This window comes from Pseudopipra pipra, chromosome 4 (assembly GCF_036250125.1).
Source record: "Pseudopipra pipra isolate bDixPip1 chromosome 4, bDixPip1.hap1, whole genome shotgun sequence".
NCBI lineage: Eukaryota > Metazoa > Chordata > Aves > Passeriformes > Pipridae > Pseudopipra > Pseudopipra pipra.
The window spans coordinates 74,935,521-74,956,638 of record NC_087552.1 but is presented as its reverse complement, the minus strand read 5'-3'; the positions used below and the strand labels follow the sequence as shown (position 1 = coordinate 74,956,638).

At 54.6% G+C, this 21,118-nt stretch overlaps 1 protein-coding gene across 1 annotated transcript; it reads left to right on the top strand.

Moving 5' to 3' along the window:
• The first annotated feature begins 10,970 nt into the window (after positions 1–10,970).
• Positions 10,971–14,526, top strand: SPR (sepiapterin reductase). The gene is made up of 3 exons (XM_064653616.1): positions 10,971–11,340; positions 12,226–12,516; positions 13,299–14,526. The coding sequence occupies exons 1-3, from the start codon at positions 10,986–10,988 to the stop codon at positions 13,487–13,489; spliced, it is 837 nt and encodes a 278-aa protein (XP_064509686.1). The 5' UTR covers positions 10,971–10,985; the 3' UTR covers positions 13,490–14,526.
• Positions 14,527–21,118: the final 6,592 nt, after the last annotated feature.

The window sequence follows — 21,118 nt, the reverse complement described above, 5'->3', positions numbered from 1 at the left end:
AAAGCCCCGTGGTCGTGACATCCATCGTCAGGACACACAGTCCCATGGAAGAGACTCCATGATCCTCTCCCTCCTGAGGGGACACAGCCCCATGGTTGTGACATCCATCATCAGGACACACAGTCCCATGGACCCCATGGTCCTCTCCCTCCTGAGGGGACACAGCCCCGTGGTCATGGCACCCTCTGTGAAAGGTCACAGCCCCATAGTGGTGACACCCATCGTGAGGGGACACAGCCCCATGGAAGGGCCCCCATGATCCTCGATGGAAGGCGTCCCATGACCTCCTCCCTCCTGGGGGGCACAGCCCCATGGAAGGGACCCCATGACCTCTCTCATGAGGGGACACGGCCCCATGGAAGGGACTCCATGATCCCCTCCCTCCAGAGGGGACACAACTCGATGGAAGGCATCCCATGACCTCCTTCCTCCTCCTGGGGGGCACAGCCCCATGGAAGGGACCCCATGACCTCCCTCATGAGGGGACATGGCCCCATGGAAGGGACCCCATGATCCCCTCCCTCCTGGGGGGACACACCCCGATGCTCATGGCACCCTCTGTGAGAGGTTACAGCCCCACGGTGGTGACACCCACATCAGGAGTCACAACCCCATAGAAGAGACCCTATGTCCTCCATCATTAGGGGACACAGCCACCATGGAAGGGACCCCATGATCCTCTCCCTCCTGAGGGGACACAGCCCCATGGTCGTGACATCCATCATCAGGGCACACAGTCCCATGGAAGAGGCACCATGATTCTCTCCCTCCTGAAGGGACACAGCCCCGTGGTGGTGACACCCACACCGAGGAGACACAACCCCATAGAAGGGACCTTGTGTCCTCCCCCAGGAGGGGATACAGATTCTGCAGGGACCCCATGTCCTACCCTCGTGAGGGGACACATCCACCACAGCACAGTCCCCATGTCCTCCCCTATGAAGGGCCACAGCCCCATGGTGGTGACACATGCCATGAAGGGATACAGCCCAATGGCAGGATTCCTTGTCCTCCACCATAAGAGGATACAGCCCTGTGGTTGTGACACAGCTCTACGGAAAGGCCTCTGTGTCCTTGTCCCATGTGAGGGGACACAACCACCATGGCAGGGACACCGTTCCCTGCAAGGAACACAGCCCCATGGCCATGGCACTCACCATGGGGGGCACACCTTACTGGCATGGACACCGGGTCCTACCCTGTGAGGGGACACAGTCCATGGCCATGACAACTACTGTGGTGGGACACAGCCCCCATGGTGGTGACAGCCACCATCAGGGGACACAGCCCCATGGCAGGGATCTCGTGACCTCCCCTGCAAGAGGGCACAGCCCCATGGCCGTGACACCCACCATGACTGACAGAGCCCCATGGCAGGGATCCTGTGTCCTCCCCTGCAAGAGGGCACAGCCCCATGGCCATGACACCCACCATGACTGACACAGCCCCATGGCAGGGATCCCATGTCCTCCCCTGCAAGAGGGCACAGCCCCATGGCCATGACACCCACCATGACTGACACAGCCCCATAACAGGGTCCTCATGTCCTGCCCCCCAAGGGGACACAGCCCCATGGCAGTGATGCCATCATGACCTCCCAGCAGGAACAAACCTGTGTCACTGCCCCAAGCAGAGGCATCCCCTACCCCCTGAGGGATGACCCTCTGCTCCTCCTGCCCCATCCTTTCCCTCAGCCCTGTAAATAATGTCACCCCCACCCTAAAAAGGTGCCATTGACTGTGCTCCCAAAGGAAGCTCCTGCTGACACCAAACCACCTTTGAGCTTGATCCTGAACCATCCCACCCGCTGCCGAGCTGCTCTGCATCCCCCCTGAGCTGTGTGACCCAAGAGGCCTCTGCTCCCAAGGACACAGCGGAGCTTCCCCTGGAAAACACCGTTATCCTGCAGAAACATCCTGGGATGTCAAGGTCTCCTCACCGCTCAACGCTGCCCCTCTCAGCGCAGATCCTTCCTTTGGAAGCAGCTGGTTGTTGTTGTTGTCGTTGTTGATTTGTGTTGTGAAAACAAGCACTGGAAGGTCCCGTTCCCAACCCCGTTATCAGGTGCAGCAGAGCTGTCCTTGCACGGGAATCCCACGCTCTGCCAGGGACACGGTGGGATGAAAAGCGGGATCAAGCCCGGGCTGTGGATGCCACCGTGGGTTTCTGCATTTGCTTTTGTTGTTTCTTCTTCTGAGATATAAATAATCCACTCGGATTGTAGGAGCACACCTCGGGCCTCCCTCACCGCTGCTTGGGAAGTTTGAAAGCTGCTGGTCTGAATAACATGGAATCGTGGAATGGTTTGGGTTGGAAGAGACCTTAAAGATTATCTCGTTCCAAACCCCCTGAGGAGGGCAGGGACACCTGTACTGTCACTTATTTAAATGAGAAAGGGATAAAATAACTCCCGAAAATGGGGCTCCCTGACTGGAACAATGCAGGAGTGGCAAGGAGAGCTTGGTGAAAATTTAGAATCGTTAAGAATTGTTAAGGTAGGAAAAGACCTTTCAGATCATCCAGTCCAACCATCCCCCAGCACTGCCAAGGCCACCACTGACCCATGTCTCCAAATGCCACATCCACAGGGATTTTAAATACCCCCAGGGATGGGGCCCCACCACTGCCCTGGGCAGCTGTGCCAGGGCTGGACAACCCTTTCCATGAAAAAATTTTCCCCAATATCCACCTAAACCTCTTCTGGTGCAATTTAAGGCTGTTTCATCTCTTCCTGTCCCTTGTTCCCTGGGAGCAGAGCCTGATTTCCTCCCCCCTGGCTCCCCTCTCCTGTCAGGGAGTTGCAGAGCCAGAAGGTCCCCCCTGAGCCTCCTTTTCTCCAGGCTGAGCCCCCCCCAGCTCCCTCAGCCGCTTCTCATCAGACTTGTGCTTCAGCTTGACTACCCCACATGGAATTCCCCAGCTCCTGCCCATCATGCCTGTGGTTCCCAAACCCAGGACCCTGTGAGACCAGATGGGTGTCGCTCTGGATGTGTGGACACCACGAGGAAATCTGATGGCTGTCACCATGGAGATCTGGTAGAAGCTTTCCTAGGACCAAGAGGCAAAGACACATGACAGCAATAGAAGGAAAGGGGGTTGAAATAGCAGGAGAATCCCAACCCAGGGGATGGATTAGGAGCTGGATCATGGGGAAGCACAGCACAGCCTCCTCTGGCTGCTCTGCAGAGGCATGAGCTGGAACATTCCTGGAGAAGGCTGGAGCTTCCAGCAATCCCTTGTGGCAAAACAGGGGCAATCCCTTAAGGCGAAACAGGGGCAAACCCTTAAGGCAAAACAGGGGCAATCCCTTAAGGCATCCCCTGATGGCTGCTGAGGAGCAGATCATCCTGCTCTGGAGTTCAGACCTCTGGGATGAGCTGCCTGTGGCTCTGGGAATGCTCAGTGTGTGATACAAAGCCAGCTCCTGTGTGGAACCAGGGGATCCCACCATCCACCGCTGTTCCCAGCTAAGAGGATTATTGTTATCCTTCAAATTAGTGGGGCTGGTGCTGTGGGGGACTGAGCCAATATTCCTGAAGTCAGTGGTAACTATTGCTCTGTCTCAGATGAGATTGTTAAACAGGATTTAACACCAGTGGTCCAAGAGTGAGTGGCTGGACACAACCCTTAATGGCTTTAATTACAGGATGAGAACTGCTATGGATGACACCAGTGCCAGGATCAATCCTGAGTGCTCCATCAGGGAATGGTGTTACCACAAATAAAGATCTCTGAAACAAGGTCTGGTTTTCTCTGGTGTGAGGATGCTGCTCAGTCCACTGGGTTACGATACAAGGGGGCTGAGCACAGAGATGGGAATTTATAATCAGTCATGGAATCACCGAATGGTTTGGGTTGGAAGGGACCTTAAAGACCATCTCATTCCACCCCCTGCCATGGGCAGGGACACCTTCCACTAGCCCAGGTTGCTCCAAACCCTGTCCAACCTGGCCTTGGACACTTCCAGGGATCCAGGGGCAGCCACAGCTTCTCTGCCCAACCTTGGCCTGGGCCTCACCACCCTCTGAGTAAAGAATTTCTTCCTAACCTCTAATCTAAACCTCTCCTCTTAGTTTAAAATCGTTCCCCTTTGTCCCATCACTATCTGCCTGTGTAAAAAAGTCACCCTCCCTCTTTTTTTAGGAGCCCCTTCAGGCCCTTCAGGGGGCTCTCAGCTCTCCCTGGAGCCTTCTCTTCTCCAGGGGAACCCCCCCAGCTCTCCCAGCCTGGCTCCAGAGCAGAGGGGCTCCAGCCCTGGCAGCAGCTCCGGGGCCTCCTCTGGACTCTCTCCAGCAGCTCCACGTCCCTGTGCTGTTGTTCCCAGGGCTGGAGCAGCTCTGCAGGGGGGTCTCACCTCAGACAGGGGCAGAGGGGCAGAATCCCCCCCTACCCTGCTGCCCACGCTGGGGGATCAGCCCGGGATGTGGGATCAGCCCAGGATGTTTTTATCAAGGAGCAGAAATCGAGTAACCCGGCAAAACAAAGCACAAGGTGATTATCACCCATCTGCTCCTCCTCCCTGTTTTGCGAGCACCATTCTGAGCCCCGCTGGCCCCGGGGTCACCCTGAGCCTGATATTCAGCTGATTCCCCACCCTCACCTTCAACTCCGGGGATAAAATTTTCCATTCTGTAAGAAAAGCTCCATTCTTTGTCGCTGGACACGTGGGATTTGGTCACCTTCGCATGAATATTCATGGCTTGCATCTGCCTTCGGGAGCAGCCTGGGATTTGTCCTTGTCATTTGCTGCCACACAAACTTTGTACCATTTGAAAGCCCGTCCGCAAGAAGTTTATTTATTCTTACCAGTCACTGACACAAACAAGCTGAATATGTATTGTTCTGATTTATTAATCAAATCATCATGCAGGACCAACACAAATGCATCAAAGATGCCTGTTCCCAGCTCATAATCTCCTTGAAAAATGACAGAGTTTGCCTGACAGATCCTATTTTCTTTAAGCCCATCTGGCTGACGTTAACTCTTTTACGTTCCCTTAATTTCCTGCTAATGAAGTTCCATGTAATTGGGTTTAGTGGGATTGACAACAGCCTGAGTTTTTAAAGAGTGCTTTAAAAACTCTCCCTTTTAGTTACTGACCTCTCAGTGTTTTCCAGTCTTCCAGAACTTCCTTAGTGTGCCAAAACACCTTAAAAAAAATCAATGTAACAGGTCAGGAAGCTGGAGGAGCCTTTTCACAGCCTCTTGTGCAGGTTCCCTGCTGGCTCAACGATCTGCCTGTGTCTGTGACTGCTCACTTATTCCCTCACTGCTGAAAAGTCATCACCACTGTCTACAAAGTACTGCAGCACTCGGGATCTCCCCAAATTCAGAACCGGTTGTCCTGAGTCACCAGAGCGATGCCATTAGCAGAATTTCTTTCCTTTTTGCTTTTTTAACCTTAACCATCTCTTGCAGATCGCGTTTATTTTGGGTTCTCATTTTGTGCTGATCCATTTTCAGCATCTCCTGGCTCCTCTGCTTCCTTACCTGCTTTCCCCTCTCCCTGCTGGCATCTTCCTTTCCAGCTGCTTCCATCCCCTCCTCCCCTCTCCTCAATTCAGATGGTGACAGGAGGGCACGATGCCAAGCTGTGCTTAGACTTGGTCTCTCCTGTGTCAGTCAGGAAAACACTCCCCAATGGAAAAAGGGAGTTAGTGAACAGATCCAGGAATTAGAAGTGGAAAGAAAGCATCAAACAAGGCCAGATGCTGTTGAGTGGAAGACCAGCCTCCTGCAGGGACCTCAAGCAGCTTCTCTGGGCACATCCCTTCTTTTGGAATGTGGGCTGGAGTCCTGGAGTTGCCCCCACACTCTCCTCCTGCTCTCCCTCCTGCCTTCACCAAACCCTTTGCCCACAGGCTGGGCACCCTCAGCGTTTGCTTCCTCCTCCCCTTGTCCTTCCTGGACCAGGAAAACCACGTGGGATTTCCAGAGCAGTAACAACGCCCCGGGTGCTGACTAAGCCCACAAGTCACTGATCCTGTTTGCTCTGGGCATGCAGCAGCCTGGTTTCCTTCTCAAAGGCTGACCTTTATCCCCCTCCACCCCAATCCCAGGGAATAAACACACTCCTGCTGCCCGGAGAGGTGCCTGGGTCTCATTTATCCCCCTCCACCCCAATCCCAGGGAATAAACACACCCCTGCTGCCCAGAGAGGTGCCTGGGTCTCATTTATCCCCCTCCACCCCAATCCCAGGGAATAAACACACCCCTGCTGCCCAGAGAGGTGCCTGGGTCTCATTTATCCCCCTCCCTCCGCTGCCTTCCACATTTTTGCCACGCGGTGCCAACTGAAAGCACCCGCCCTGTGCCCATAAAATGCAACCTTGCCCTTCCCAGGGGGGAAAGCTCATGGCTTGGCTGCCTTTTTTGCAGGAAGGAGAAAGGGATGGTGTTGGGATGGAGAGGCAGAAGAAGCGAGGAACCAGAGGGAGCTGCTCCTGCTTTGTGGCTGCTCCCGCTTTCTGGAGGGTGGGAGAAGCACTGTCAGCAGATGCCACCTCGGAGAAGGGCCACAGCTCCCTCTGAGCTGGTTGTCACTATCCCACACACTTTGATGCCACCCACAGCAGTGGCAGCAGCCAGCCTAGATTGCCAGAGGCTCTGGATGGTGATTTATAAGGATTCCACCCTGGTCCTGCTGCTCCCGGGCAGGTGCCCTTGCCCAGACCTGGCTCCCTGTGGTTTATTGCTCCTACAAACATTCCTCCACACACATCCACAACCACAATATAATCCAGCCTTCCACAAGATATTTATGGAGGATAAATCCACATTCTCCAGCCATTAGGCTCTGTACTTAAAATCCTGCTCTGCTTTACTTTTCAGCACCGACAAGAATTTTTAAACCTCTCTAATATTATTGTACTGTTCCCTAAATCCCTGACTGGGACATACCTGGATGCTTCTAACTATGACTCTTGTTTTCACATCCATTTTATTCTACCTTTTTATCTGAATACAAGAAATTAATAGCTCGGACAGACTGAAACAGTGCCAAGATGAACTTCAGCCGTGGAGCTCTGGCTTCAGCCTTCGAGGAGGACTTTTCAAATCTGAGTTTCTGCTTTAATTAAATATGTTTTGGGGATGTCTGGTGGCAATTTTGGGGCAAAGATCTTTTGGCAAGTTGTACTGGGGTTTCTAAAGTCCCACCAAAACCCATAGGGAGTGGTTTAACTTCATCAAGGCGGGATCTGAGGACCTGATGGATCCCCATCTGAGGCTCAGAGCTGCTCCATCTGGGAATCCTGTGCTTGGGCTGCATGATGGCAACCACAATTTATGAGGACGAGGGAGACACTCCTATCCCAAAATGTGGGGAGATCTCCTCAGTACACGCTCCACTTCCCATCCCAGACAGCTGCAGGAGCGAAATTCCTGCCGTACCACTCGGCCCATCCTCATTATCCCTGCTGCCACACAACCCAGCTGGGTGGCAATCCTGCTGGATGGAGCAGGGATCTGCTGCCATCCAAGCCATCCTGTCCTTAGGAGGTCACACAATTTTAGCTGCTGAACACGAGGAGATCCCACGGTCGGGGTGGCCTTTGGGCGACTAAAACAACAACGGGAAACCACGGTCCTCCCTTCCCGCTGCCCGTAGTAGCCATGGCAACGGTGACAACAGCCAGGGCCACCTCGTGTGGCTTCCAGCCCTGCCCTTTCTGGGTGGGAAATACCCAGGGCCCTTCCTGAAAGCCATTGTTAACAGTCCTTTGCCAAAGGAACTCAGCGCTTCCTCTCCAACATCAGGGAGCCCAGGCAGTGCCACGGCTCAGCAGCAGCAGCAGCTCCACGGCATTCCCAACACCCTGGCAGGGTGTGGGGTGGGTTTTCCACCCCTGGAAGCCCTCCTGCCTTCCCCTGGATTTGTGGGAGCCCTGTTCTACCCATCAGAAACCACTGAGAGCATTTCGAATGCTCACAGCAAGCCAGAGCCAAGAGGATTTGGGCCACCATAACAAAGCAGCTCAGGTGGTTTTTCCAGATAAATCCAATAAGTGCTCTCTCAAATAATGGATAATTTGGGCAATTCTGATTATATACCCAGTGGATATTTAAAACCAGTACTGCCAAGAGAAATTTTACTCCCCTGGCACTTCTTTGCACTGGTGACTCTCCCTCTCCCTGCACTGCACTGCCCAGGAGTGGAGCCCCCAGTCCCTCACTGTCCTCCCAGGATCCCCAGACTCAGATCCCTCAGATCCCTCTGGATTTTCAATGTCATTGACACAAACAAACCTTGGCACAGCTGCCCAGGGCGGTGGTGGAGTCCCCATCCCTGGAGGGATTTAAAAGCCCTGTGGATGTGGCCCTTGGGGACATGGGGCAGTGGTGGCCTTGGCAGTGCTGGGGGATGTTGGACTCGATGATCTCAGAGTGCTTTTCCAACCTTAATGATTCTGTGATTCCATGACACCTAGTGCTGGTTGTCTCAACTACAGCCTGAGCCCAAACTGATGGATTTTGTGGTGTGGATTATTTTGTGATGCTCAGTGTTCTGGATCCAGGGGTTTTATGGTGTCCATGATTTTGTGATGCTCAGTGTTCTGGATCCAGGGAGTTTGTGCTGTCCATGATTTTTTTATGCTCAGTGTTCTGAATCCAGGGAGTTTGTGCTGTCCATGATTTTGTGATGTTCAGTGTTCTGGATCCAGATGTTTTGTAGTGTCCATGATTTTATGATGCTCAGTGTTCTGGATCCAGGGGTTTTGTGTTGTCCATGATTTTTTGATGCTCAGTGTTCTGGATCCAGGGGGTTTGTGGTGTGGATGATTTTGTGATGTTCAGTGTTCTGGATCCAGGGGTTTTGTGGTGTCCTTGATTTTGTGATTTTCACTGTTCTGGATCCAGGGGTTTTGTGATGTGGATGATTTTGTGATGCTCAGTGTTCTGGATCCAGGGGGTTTGTGGTGTGGATGATTTTGTGATGTTCACTGTTCTGGATCCAGGGGTTTTTGTTGTCCATGATTTTGTGATGCTCAGTGTTCTGGATCCAGGGGTTTTGTGTTGTCCATGATTTTGTGATGCTCAGTGTTCTGATCCAGCTTCATCAGCCTCTGTCTTTGTAAAGGTGACGAGGTGCCTACACCATGTTGTCCCAGCAGGAGGGGGTTCCACAGGCTCTGTCCACATCAGCACCAGAGCTGTGCAGCAGGAGCAAATCTCTGAGGGGACCAGGATGGTGCTGAGGGACCAGAGTCCCCACTGTGACAGGACATGAGGGACATGGAGCATATTCCATGGTTTAAGAGAAGGTAGAGGGGGCCCTGGCCCAGCTTGCCCAGAGAAGCTGTGGCTGCCCATGAGTCCCTGGAAGTGTCCAAGGCCAGATTGGAGCAGCCTGGGCTAGTGGAAAGTGTCTCTGCCCATGACAGGGGGTGGAACTGGATGATCTTCAAGGTCCCTTCCAACCCAAACCATTCCATGATTCCATGATAATTTCTCTGCAGCTCTGCCCTCCAGTTCCAGTTCTGGGCTCATTTGGTCACCAATTCCCTCCCTCTGATTTTTTATTTTATTTTTAGTTCTATCAGATAAAATACTTGCTTCTCAGACCCTCACTCCTGCTTAGAAATCATGGAATGGTTTTGCTTGGAAGGGATCTTAAAGCCCATCCAGTCCTACCCCCTGTCATGAGCAGGGACACCTTCCACTTATCCCAGGTTGCTCCAAGCCCCGTCCAACCTGGCCTTGGACACTTCCAGGGTCAAGGCATCTCCTGCACCCTTCAGTGTAGCCTGACAACAGGTCAGATGGAAGAAATGAGCTGCTGGGAGGAAAGTCCAACACAATGCTGACCATTTCCAGTTGGCCCAGTTCCTCCCTGGGCTGTGTGGGACAGGGTGCGGTGCCAGGCTGGGAACGGGGGCAAAAAGCGTGATGGATGCAGGAGATTGGAGCTGCCAAAGTGGGAAGGGGGGAACTGGCAGCCACTAAAGCAAGTTCTGCCATCAAGAAGCTACTTGTGAAAAAAATACACATTTGCTGCCTTTTTTTTTTTTCTATTTTTTTTTTTTTTTTTGCTGATGATCTTAATTTCGCCGAATGTGTAAGATTTGCTTTAGCAAAACAAATATCACTCTTGGGTTTTTGCCATGCCATGAATTTTTAATGCTTTATTAGAACGCTGGAGGGTTTCAGCCCAGTCTGTGACAGCTTAATTGAGTGAAATCCCGGCTCCGTTACCTGCCGGAGCCATCTGGCCTCGGGAATTAACAGCTGGGAAACCAAGCCTGGCTGCCAGATAATTCCATGCAAAACAGGTACCCCGTCTAAAAACCCTCTTTGGAAGTTGCCTGCACCTTCGTGCAGAGAGATGTTTATTTTTAAAAAAGGGGGTCGGGACATTTTGGGATCGGGCAGCGGTTTTGCTACACCAAAAGGTGGTGCTGAGGGCCAAAAATAGGGATTGCAGAGGGGAAAGGTGTGTGCCGAGGCTTTGCTGGTGTGTGTGGTCCTGCAAAGTGCTGGGGAGGTGCAAGAGAGGGGGCTTTACATCCGTGCTCGGAAAAAGAAAATATTTAAAAAAAAAAAAAAAAAAAGGTTAAAAAGTTGATTAAAAAAAAAAATTTGAAAAATATCTTGGAAAAAATATATTGGGAAAAAAAATATATTGGGAAAAAAAATGTAATGGAGAAAATCCCAAGGGCGGCGGCGCTGTGGGGCAGGAGTTCTAGGGCCGCAGCCACGTTCCGGGACCTGTTCCCCTTCCCGTTCCAGTTCCCGGTCCCATTCCCGATCCCATTCCCGGCTCCCACCCCCCGGGGAAGCCGCACCCCCGCGTCCGGGCCGGCAGGGGGCGCCCGCCGCCCTGGCCACGCCCACCCGGCGCGCGCCAGGCGCCGGCGGCGACCAATCAGAGCAGGCGGGCGGCTCCCGCGCGCGAGGAGCGGCCATTCACCAAGCGGCGGGGGCATGAATGGGGCGGGTCACGTGGGGCGGCGCGTTCCCACGCCCCCTCGCGCTGCGCGACGGGATGGAGCCGGCACCGGGATCGGCGGGATCGGCGGGATCAGCGGGATCCGGGAACGGGCGCTGGGCCGCCACCGCCTGCGTGGTGACCGGCGCTTCCCGCGGCTTCGGCCGCAGCCTGGCGCGGCTCCTGGCGCCGCGGCTGGGCCCGGGCTCGGTGCTGGTGCTGCTGGCGCGCTCCGCGGAGCCGCTGATGGAGCTGGCGGCCGAGCTGCGGGGCGACGGCGGCACCGGGCTGCGGGTGCTCTGCGTGGCCGCAGACCTGGGCAGCGAGGAGGGGCTGCGCAGGGCGACCGCTGCACTGCGGGAGGTGCTGCCCGCCGAGCCCTTCGGCCGCCTGATCCTCGTCAACAACGCCGGTAACGACCTGTCCATCCCCTCCGTCCTCCCCCGGCACAGCGGGGCTCAGCCCCGCAGAGCCCGCCCTTGGTTCTACACCGGCTGCGCCGGGGATTGGTCGGTGCTTTGGGTGCCGGCAAGTATCGGGAAAGAGTAAATAACCCAAAGACAGCGGAGATTTCACCCCGTCCGGGTCTCACTACAATAATTAATTTAGGGAGCAGGTCACTGCCGGGGCTTTGCTGCTTGAACGGTTTTACTTGTTGCTCGTAAGGTTTTACCTGCTCCTTGTGGTACAGGAGCACCTGGCTGCCCTCCTGCACCCTCTTGTCCCTCTGCTCCCCGAATACAAACCTTCAGACAAACTTCTAGCCCTGCCTTGTGCGTCCTTCCTTGCACCTTTGGTGCCTTAGTGCCTTTTTCACCCATTATTGCTGTAAATCAGATGGTGTGTCCCTGGAGGGAAAAGGTGCTCCAGGACTTGGGTCTTTCAGTGGCTTGGTCGTGAAAAGGGACCTGCAGGAGGGCACGTGGTGGCCTGTGGGGACATTGTACCCCAGGGTGGAGGTTGGGAGCTGTTTGTTTTGGCAGGGCAGGTCCCTGTCCCGTGTCACTGCTGGTTCAGTGGGTGACCCAAAAGCAGAGCTGGGCTTTGCTGAGCTCCTCAGGCTGCTGTGGGACCCTGCCAGAGACACTTTTGCTTTTGTGGGAGCAAAAGGGGTGTGCTGTGTTGTTGAACCCCTCTGTAACTCTTAACTCATTTGTCCCACTTTGGAAGTGTCTAAGGCCAGGTTGGACTGGCCTTGGAGCAACCTCGTCTAGTAGAAAGTGTCCCTGCCCATGGCAGGGGGTGGAACTGGATGAGCTTCAGGTCCATCCAACCCACACCATTCCATGATTTCTAGGCTCCCTGGGAGACATCTCCAAATCCTTCCTGGACCTCACCGACCCGGATGAGATCAACACCTACTTTGCCTTCAACATCACCTCGGCTCTCTGCCTCACCTCCACGGCCCTGCAGGCCTTTGGGAAGCGACCTGGCTGCAGCAGGACCGTGGTGAACATCTCCTCCCTCTGTGCCCTGAAGCCCTTCAAGAGCTGGGCTCTGTACTGCAGTGGGAAGGCTTCCCGGGATATGATGTTCCAGGTGCTGGCGCTGGAGGAGCCCGATGTCCGTGTGCTCAACTACGCCCCGGGTGAGCAGAGCAGCTCAGGGATTGCTGCTGATTTTCATAGAATCATAGAATCAGCTGGGTTGGAAGGGACCTCTGAGATCATCAAGTCCAACCCTTGATCCAACCCCGCCGTGGTTCCCAGCCCATGGCACTGATGCCACATCCAGTCTGTCCTTAAACACCTCCAGGGATGGAGAATCCACCCCTTCCCTGGGCAGCCCATTCCAATGGCTGAGCACCCTCTCTGCAAAGAAATTCTTTCTGATCTCCAACCTAAACCTCTCCTGGCACAGCTGAAGACCCAGCCCTCTTGTCTTGCTGATGGTTGCCTGGGAAAAGAGACCAACTCCCAGCTGGCTCCCCCCTCCTGTCAGGGAGTTGTAGAGAGTGAGGAGGTCTCCCCTGAGCCTCCTCTTCTCCAGGCTGAACAGCCCCAGCTCCCTCAGCCTCTCCTCACAGCACTTGTGCTCCAGTCCCTTCCCCAGCCTCGTTGCTCTCCTCTGCACCTGCTCCAGCCCCTCCACGTCCTTCCTGAGCTGAGGGCCCAGAACTGGACACAGCACTCCAGGGGTGGCCTCACCAGTGCTGAGTCCAGGGGCAGAATCACTTCCCTGGACCTGTTGGCCACCCTGTTCCTGAGCCAGGCCAGGATCCATTGGCCCTCTTGGCCACCTGGGCACACTAGTGGCTTATATTTGTGTGGGTAAAAGGTTCTTGCAGCCAAGCCAGGAGCAGAGGGAAAATTTAGCCCCGGATTTTTCCTTTCTCTTTGAGTGATCTCTGGTTTGGTGCTTTTCCCCCAGGTCCTCTGGACACGGACATGCAGCTCCTGGCCCGGACCGAGACTGGAGACCTTGAGATGCGTCAGTACTTCCAGAGCCTGCAGGAGGGCAGGAAGCTCATAGACTGCACTGTGTCAGCCCAGAAGCTGGTGAAGCTCCTGGAGGAGGACACCTTCCAATCCGGAGCCCACCTGGATTTCTATGACGTCTGAGCTCCTGTCGCCTCCACCTTTGCCTTCCTGCTTTGCTTCCTGCTGAGCCACGTGCTGGGTGTCTCCAGTGTGGTTGGTGACCTGGTTTGAGTCCTGGGAAGCTTTCAGAAGACCTCTGGGTGCCTTATTAATACTCCTGGTGCCTTGATGGGGATTGGGGGCAGTTACTGCCCTTGAGCCCTCCAGGGGACCCGCTGGCAGGAGCAGGGACTCCTCAGCTCCTGGGGATGGGGGAGCACAAGTGGCTTTTCCAAGAGAATGGACATGGAGCCTTAAAACTCTCCTGTACAGGAGTAATCTAGGGAGATACCAAGGCAGAAGGGTCTCTGGCCACCCCAGAAGGTCTCATCAACAGGGTTAGAGTTGAGTGTCCCCATGTCTGTCCCCTTAGCCCCACATGAGCACCTGAGCAAGTCCCCAGAGAGCCATTCCCGGGGCTGAAGGTGGTGGGTGTCACCCCAGAGCCCTGACTCTCCATCCCCTGCTCACCAGTGGGTTGTCCAAACTCTCCCACAGTCCTTGGACTGTCTCTCTGTGAATTTTGAATGTTAAGACATGGACCAAAGCCTGTCCCAGTGTTTTATCCACCAAGACCATTAATCACCAGGAGAGGGAGCTGGCCTTGGAGGAGATGGGAATTTTGGGTGCCTGGCTGGGGTCACCAGCTCACACAAACCTGGTTACAGCACAGCCAAGACACAGCCCTGAGTTCATGCCATGCTCCTGTTCGCAGGTTCTGGGTCTAAACCTTGGTCTGGGCCTTCAGCCCCTCCTGGATTGTCCTTCTAATTATTTGTGGGGTTTTATTGTCATTTCCCCATCAGATTCCAGGAGGCACAGACACATAAAGTCTTGCCCTTCTAGAAAGCAGAGTGTGTTGATGCAGGAAAGCCACTTGGAAGCACAGTGGCATTCCCTGTGTGCCCTGGAAATGCCCAGTGTCCCTTTGTGCTCCCTTCCTGCTGTCCCTACCTCAACCCTGTATCTCAAATTTTGCCCACCTGTATCTACAATCATTAAAAGTTTCGTGTCTGCTCTGGGTTTTCTGCTGTGTCTTTAAAAGTGGATAAATTCCTGGGAGTGTGGGAGGACAAATCCTGGGTTAAGCACTTCATCCAGCAAGGCACCAGTGTGCCCTCCTGGAGTCCTGTTCATCCATCCCTGAGCTGTTTCATTAATTCCATGTTAATTTAATCCTGTCAAGCTCATGGAACCCTCCTCTCCAGCCAGTCCTGCTGCTTGGTTTCATCTTCCCTCTCTGATGTGAAATTTAGTATTAACAAAAACCCCTCTGCTGCTCACGACACTGGGAATGAGATTTTTCTGAGGTTTGATGCCTGGGGGGGTTTAATATCTGTGAAAACCTGCCTTGGTGGAGTTTTCTGCTGCTAAAAAATCCCCCATCTCCTCACCTGCATCCGTGTGGGTTTGTCCCATCCCCTCTTGGGCAGGAACTCTTTTTGGATCTGGCTCTTTGCAGGGAATAACCTCAGTGCTCAGAGCTGGGGGTCCCAGGTCCTGCCCTGCAGGGCCTTGGACTGTGGGCTGGAAGGCCTGAAAGTTGGGAAACCTCTCCCAAAAGGTTCGAGGAGCCCTGTATTGCAGGAGGAGGTGGGAAGGTGCTGGGGGACAGGGCTGCTGGGAACAGGGACCGCTTGGAACCAGCCAGGTGGAAGATGCAGGTGGTTCTGTAGGGTAAGACACATAAAAAGTCTCCATGAAGGAGCATTATTTTGGACTCTGAATCCTTGCTTGAGGTCTGACCACCCTCCAGTGTCTGGGGGTGTATCAGCAGCTCTGTGGGTCTTCTTGGAGGGTCTGTGTGAGGGGTTGTGCCACCTGAAACCAGCAGGGTGCTTCTATCCTGACAATGAAATCATTACTGAAACACTGGATTTAATTCAGAGAATGGTTTGGATTGAAAGGGACCTTAAAGCTCATCTAATTCCAACCCCTTGCCATGGGCAGGGACACCTTCCACTAGACCAGGTTGCTCCAACCTGGCCTTGGACACTCCCAGGGATCCAGGGGCAGCCACAGCTTCTCTGCCCAACCTGGGCCAGGGCCTCAACACCCTCACAGCCAACAATTCTTCCCCAGCATCCCATCTATCCCTGCCCTCTGGCACTGGGAAGCCATTCCCTGTGTCCTGTCCCTCCCTGCCTTGTCCCCAGTCCCTCTCCAGCTCTCCTGGAGCCCCTTCAGGCCCTGCCAGGGGCTCTCAGCTCTCCCTGGAGCCTTCTCTTCTCCAGGGGAACCCCCCCAGCTCTCCCAGCCTGGCTCCAGAGCAGAGGGGCTCCAGCCCTGGCAGCAGCTCTGGGGCCTCCTCTGGACCTGCTCTGACAGGTCCATGTCTGCCTTGTGCTGGAACTGGGGCACTTCTCACTCTCTTTTCTCTCTCCCCACAAGCAGCAGGAGCAAAATTCAGTCTTGATACCCCCATCCTTTCTACCGGGAAACTCCACAGCTGCTCCAAGGGGAAGGAAACCTTGCAAACATCAGGCACATTCCATGTGCAAATCCTGTGGCTCTGGCAGAGGGCTGGGGCTCAGGCTGCTGAATTTGGTGGATGAAGCAACCGTGTACTCCCAGGTCCAGGGAGGAGGTTTGTCTGCAGTGTGATCACTCCACGTTTGGTGCTCAAAGCTCTCCTGATGTTTTCATTTTTTTAGGGGTTTTCACCCCCTTGGCCTCACTGTGCCCGTGTGTGGGTGTTGGGCATCGCTCTGTAACCCCCAGGGGTGTGCTGGGTTTGTGATTCCTGATCCAGGAGCAGAGCTCTGCCCTGGGGGACATGACAGTGGCACTTTTGGGGCATCCTGTGGGTACCAGCATTGCCCAGGTATCCACATCACCTGGGTACCAGCATCTCCTGGTACCAGCACACTATGGATACCAACATCCCCCAGGTGCCAACATCACCTGTTTGCCAGCATCACCTGGGTACCAGCATTCACAGGGTAGCAGCATCCCCCAGGCACCAGCATCCCCTGGGTACCAACATCTCCCAGGTACCAACTACTCCCAGGCACCAGCATCCCCTGGGTACCAACATCTCCTGGTACCAGCACACTATGGGAACCAACATTACCCAGATACCAACATCCCCCAGATGCCAACATCACCTGTTTACCAGCATCACCTGGGTACCAGCATCCTCCAGCTACCAACATCACCCTGGGTACCAACACCCCCAGGTGCCAACATCTCCAGAGTGCCAGCATCTCCTGGTTGTCACCATCCCCCAGGTGCCAACATCCCCCAGGTAGCAGCATCTCCTGGGTACCAACATTCCCCTGGTACCCACATCCCCCAGATATCAACATCTCCCAAATGCCAACATCCCCTGTTTACCAGCATCCCCTGGGTGCCAGAATCCCCTGGGTGCCATCTCCCAGGTACCCACATCATATGGGTACCAACATCCCCTGGGTACCAACATCCCCCAGGTACAATCATCTCCCGGGTACCAGCATCCCCTGGATATCAGCATCCTCAGGTACCAACATCCCCCAGATGCCAACATCACCTGTCTACCAGCATCTCCTGGGTACCAGCATCCCCCAGGTGCCAACATCACCCCGGGGAGCAGCATCCCTTTGCCAGGGAGTGGGGCCGTGGGTCCAACCAACACCTGCGCACCCGGGGGTGCCGTGAAACGCGAGGGCAAAAATGTCACGAACTATTTTTCTCCCCTTTTCCGGCATTTTCTGTGCCCAGCGGAGGGCGCACCGAGACCGGGTAACGGAACCAGCGGAGCAGCGAGCCCGGGAGGTGCCTCTGGAAAAGCCGCGGGATGTCGGATGGGGATGGAGCGGAATTCCAGCTCCGAGTCCTCTCCTGCCTCTGCACCGGCTCATCACTGATCTCTGTGAAGACTCGTTTTTTTTAATTAGTCCTGGATCCATGGGGCCATTCCAGAGGCTCGACTAGGAGGGAAAAAAAAAAAAAAAAAAAAAAGAAAAGGCGTTTAAAAATAAAGAAGTTTTGAGCTCTCCTGATTCCAGGAGCTCACAGCTCACCTGGCAAAGTGTATCCAAACGGACTAAGGAGCTCCAATATAGGGGCAGTGCTGCCTCCTGGGCCGGGGGTGAACCCCGTGGCTGAAGGGAGTCACCCCAAAATGATCCCTCATCTCCTGCATCCCAGACAGAGCTGGGGGTTCTGTTCCCCCTGTCAGGGTTTGTCAAGCCCCAAATCCTGCCTGGCATGAGTTATTAATCCGAGTGGATCTGCCCCCCCCCAGCCTCCACTCTGCCTCCTGTGGTAAAATCCAGTGCAGGGCGTTTTATCCCTTTTCCCACTGTTTTCCCCTCTTTTTCTGCCCAAACATGGAGAAAGCTGGAGCACGAGCTGTGCAGGTGCCACCCCGTGTGAGATCCTATAAAGTGCTGCAGAGAACCCCTGGGATGGCCTCCACAGCAGTTTGGGGCAGGAAGGGAAGGCTCTGGGTAATATTTAGGGGTGACACTGCCCAAGTGCCCAGCCCCAGGTGCCCAGGGGACCCTCCCAGCCCCCTCCCCGTGCCAGGGGACACACTGTGCTCTTTGTGAACTGGGTTATGAAAGGAGTCAAAGTCACTGCTGGGGTTTTGTTTCCATGAGTGTGACCAGGTCCCTGGGACAGGGGCGAGGCTGAGCCTCCTAAATCCCCCCCAAAGCCTCCCAAATTAAAACCTGTGCTCACCAATGACCTCCCAAATCTCGGCACTGCCCTGGGCTGCCCCTGGCTCGGGGGGGGGTGAGAGGCTGCAGGCAGGTCCCTCTGCCCCTTATTAAAGGTTTCTCAGCAGAGGGGGGAAGATGACCTTTATTTTCCCATCCAGAAATGCTGAGCTCGGGTGTTCCAGCCGGGAACTCCGAGTGCCCAGCGAGCTCCTCGCTCACAAACAAGAGCTGCCTTTGCCCAAAGGCCAAAGGTAAATGAGCTGTTCCTGTCCAAGGTGCTCCCAGGGAGGGGGGAAAGGGCTGGTGGTGCCCACACCTCCCACGTAGGGCCCCCCCGTCCCACGGGCACAGCCCCTGAGATGCCCCTGGAGACACATCCAGCCATCCCAAAGGCTCTCACCTCTCTGTGTGACAAGGCAGGGCCTTTGTAGGGAATTCTGGGGGCTGTGGCTGGGATTTGGTGGGTGTTCACTGAGCCTGAGAGGGTTGGAACAACAAAGGTGTTTCTGCTGAGCTGGCACTGTTCTCACGGACTCTTCTGCCTGACACTGAATATTCCTCCTCCTGTCCCTCTTTCCAGTCCTCACTCTCAGCCCAGTGACCCGTTTTCCTTCATCTTCCCTCTACGCTGTCCCCTGGATTTGGTGGCCCAAGGAGCAGCTCCACCATGGGGGATTCTGCCCCTCTGCCCCTGTCTGAGGTGAGACGCCCCTGCAGAGCTGCTCCAGCCCTGGGAACAACAGCACAAGGACGTGGAGCTGCTGGAGAGAGTCCAGAGGAGGCCCCGGAGCTGCTGCCAGGGCTGGAGCCCCTCTGCTCTGGAGCCAGGCTGGGAGAGCTGGGGGGGGTTCCCCTGGAGAAGAGAAGGCTCCAGGGAGAGCTGAGAGCCCCTGGCAGGGCCTGAAGGGGCTCCAGGAGAGCTGGAGAGGGACTGGGGACAAGGCAGGGAGGGACAGCACACAGGGAATGGCTTCCCAGTGCCAGAGGCAGGACCTGTAGCATATGTCCTATGAGAAGAAGCTGAGGGAGCTGGGGGGGCTCAGCCTGGAGAAAAGGAGGCTCAGGGGGGACCTTCTGGCTCTGAAACTCCCTGACAGGAGGGAGGAGCCAGGGAAGGGATCAGGCTCTGCTCCCAGGGAACAAAGGACAGGAGGAGAGGACATGGTCTTAAGCTGCACCAGGGGAAGTTTCTGTTGGACATTATTCACGGAAAGGGTGATTAAATGTTGGAAGGGGCTGCCCAGGGAGGTTTGGAGTCCCCATCCCTAGAGGTATCCAAGGAAGGACTGGATGTGGCACTCAGTGCTCTGGGCTGGGGGACAAGGTGGGCATCAGGCACAGGGGGGACTTGATGATCTCAGAGGTCTTTTCCAGCCTAAATAATTCTGTGATTCTGTCAGATTGAATATCAGGAAGGAATTCCTGGCTGTGAGGGTGGGGAGGCCCTGTCCCAGGTTGCCCAGAGAAGCTGTGGCTGCCCCTGGATCCCTGGAAGTGTCCAAGGCCAGGTTGGAGCAACCTGGTCTAGTGGAAGGTGTCCCTGCCCATGGCAGGGTGTTGGAACAAGATGATCTTTAAGGTACCTTCCAACCCAAACTGTTCCATGACTCACATTCCCTGGAGGAGCCATTTAATGAGTAACAAGGACCCTGTTGGTCCAGCAGGAGCAATGACAGATTAACCCAGTTTAGAGCCAAAGAGCAGCTGGTTTGCTGGTAAACTGTGCTGTTCCTGCGAGCTTCAAACGCCTTTAATGAGTTATTATTTAGTCTGCTATGGAGGTTAATGGGGGGACATGGCAGAAATGATCTGTGATTAATTAAACTCTCTTTATTTGGTGCAGCCAGAGCAGCTGGACTCACTGGGTTAGGAGCTAAGCTGGGACCAGCTCTGTATCCTGATTTCTTTGGTGATCTAACCAGGCTCTGCAGACCAACAGCACCTCCATCCTGGTGGAAAAGAGCTGCCACAAATAGGAAGTTTTCCCTGTTTTTTTGTATGCACCACTCCAAAGCCAGACTTTGTCCCACTTGCTGCCAGGCCATGTGGGATAAAAGTGGGTGCATTTCAAGCCTCCCTCCCTGAATTATGTAATCATGGAATCACAGAACGTTAAGGGGTCGAAGTGGACCTTAAAGATCATTCAGTCCCAATCCCTTGCCATGGGCAGGGACACCTTCTGCTAGACCAAGTTGCTCAAGGCCTTATCCAACCTGGCTTTGTACACTTCTAGGGTTGGGGTATCCACAGCATCCCTGGGCAGCCTCTGCCAGGGCCTCATGACCTTCACAGCAAAGAATTTTTTCCTAATATTTAAGCTAAATTTCCCCTTTTTCAACTTGTACCCATTACACCTTGTCCTACCCCTACAGTTCCCAGAAGTTGAATGTCAAGGTGAAGGCAGGTTGTGGCCAAGCTGCTCCCGTGACTCCTCTGGGATTTGGGGACACTGTCTCATCCTGACATCGTCTCATCCCAACACCATCTCCTGTCCCCTTTCCTCCAGCAAAGCCACCGGTTCAGATCAGCTTGTCCATCCTCCTCCCATCATCTGCAGCCCATCATCCTCCCTCCCATCCTCAAAACCCTCCTGTGCTGACAGCTCAGCCCTTCCCCAAGTGCCAAACAAATCATAGAATCACGGAATCACAGAATCACAGAATCACAGAATCACAGAATCACAGAATCACAGAATCACAGAATCATAGAATCAGCTGGGTTGGAAGGGACCTCTGAGATCATCCAGTCCAGCCCTTGATCCAACCCCACTGTGGTTCCCAGCCCATGGCACTGATGTCACATCCAGTCTGTCCTTAAACACCTCCAGGGATGGAGAATCCACCCCTTCCCTGGGCAGCCCATTCCAATGGCTGAGCACCCTCTCTGCAAAGAAATTCTTTCTAATGTCCAACCTAAACCTCCCCTGGCACAGCTGAAGACCCAGCCCTCTTGTCTTGCTGAT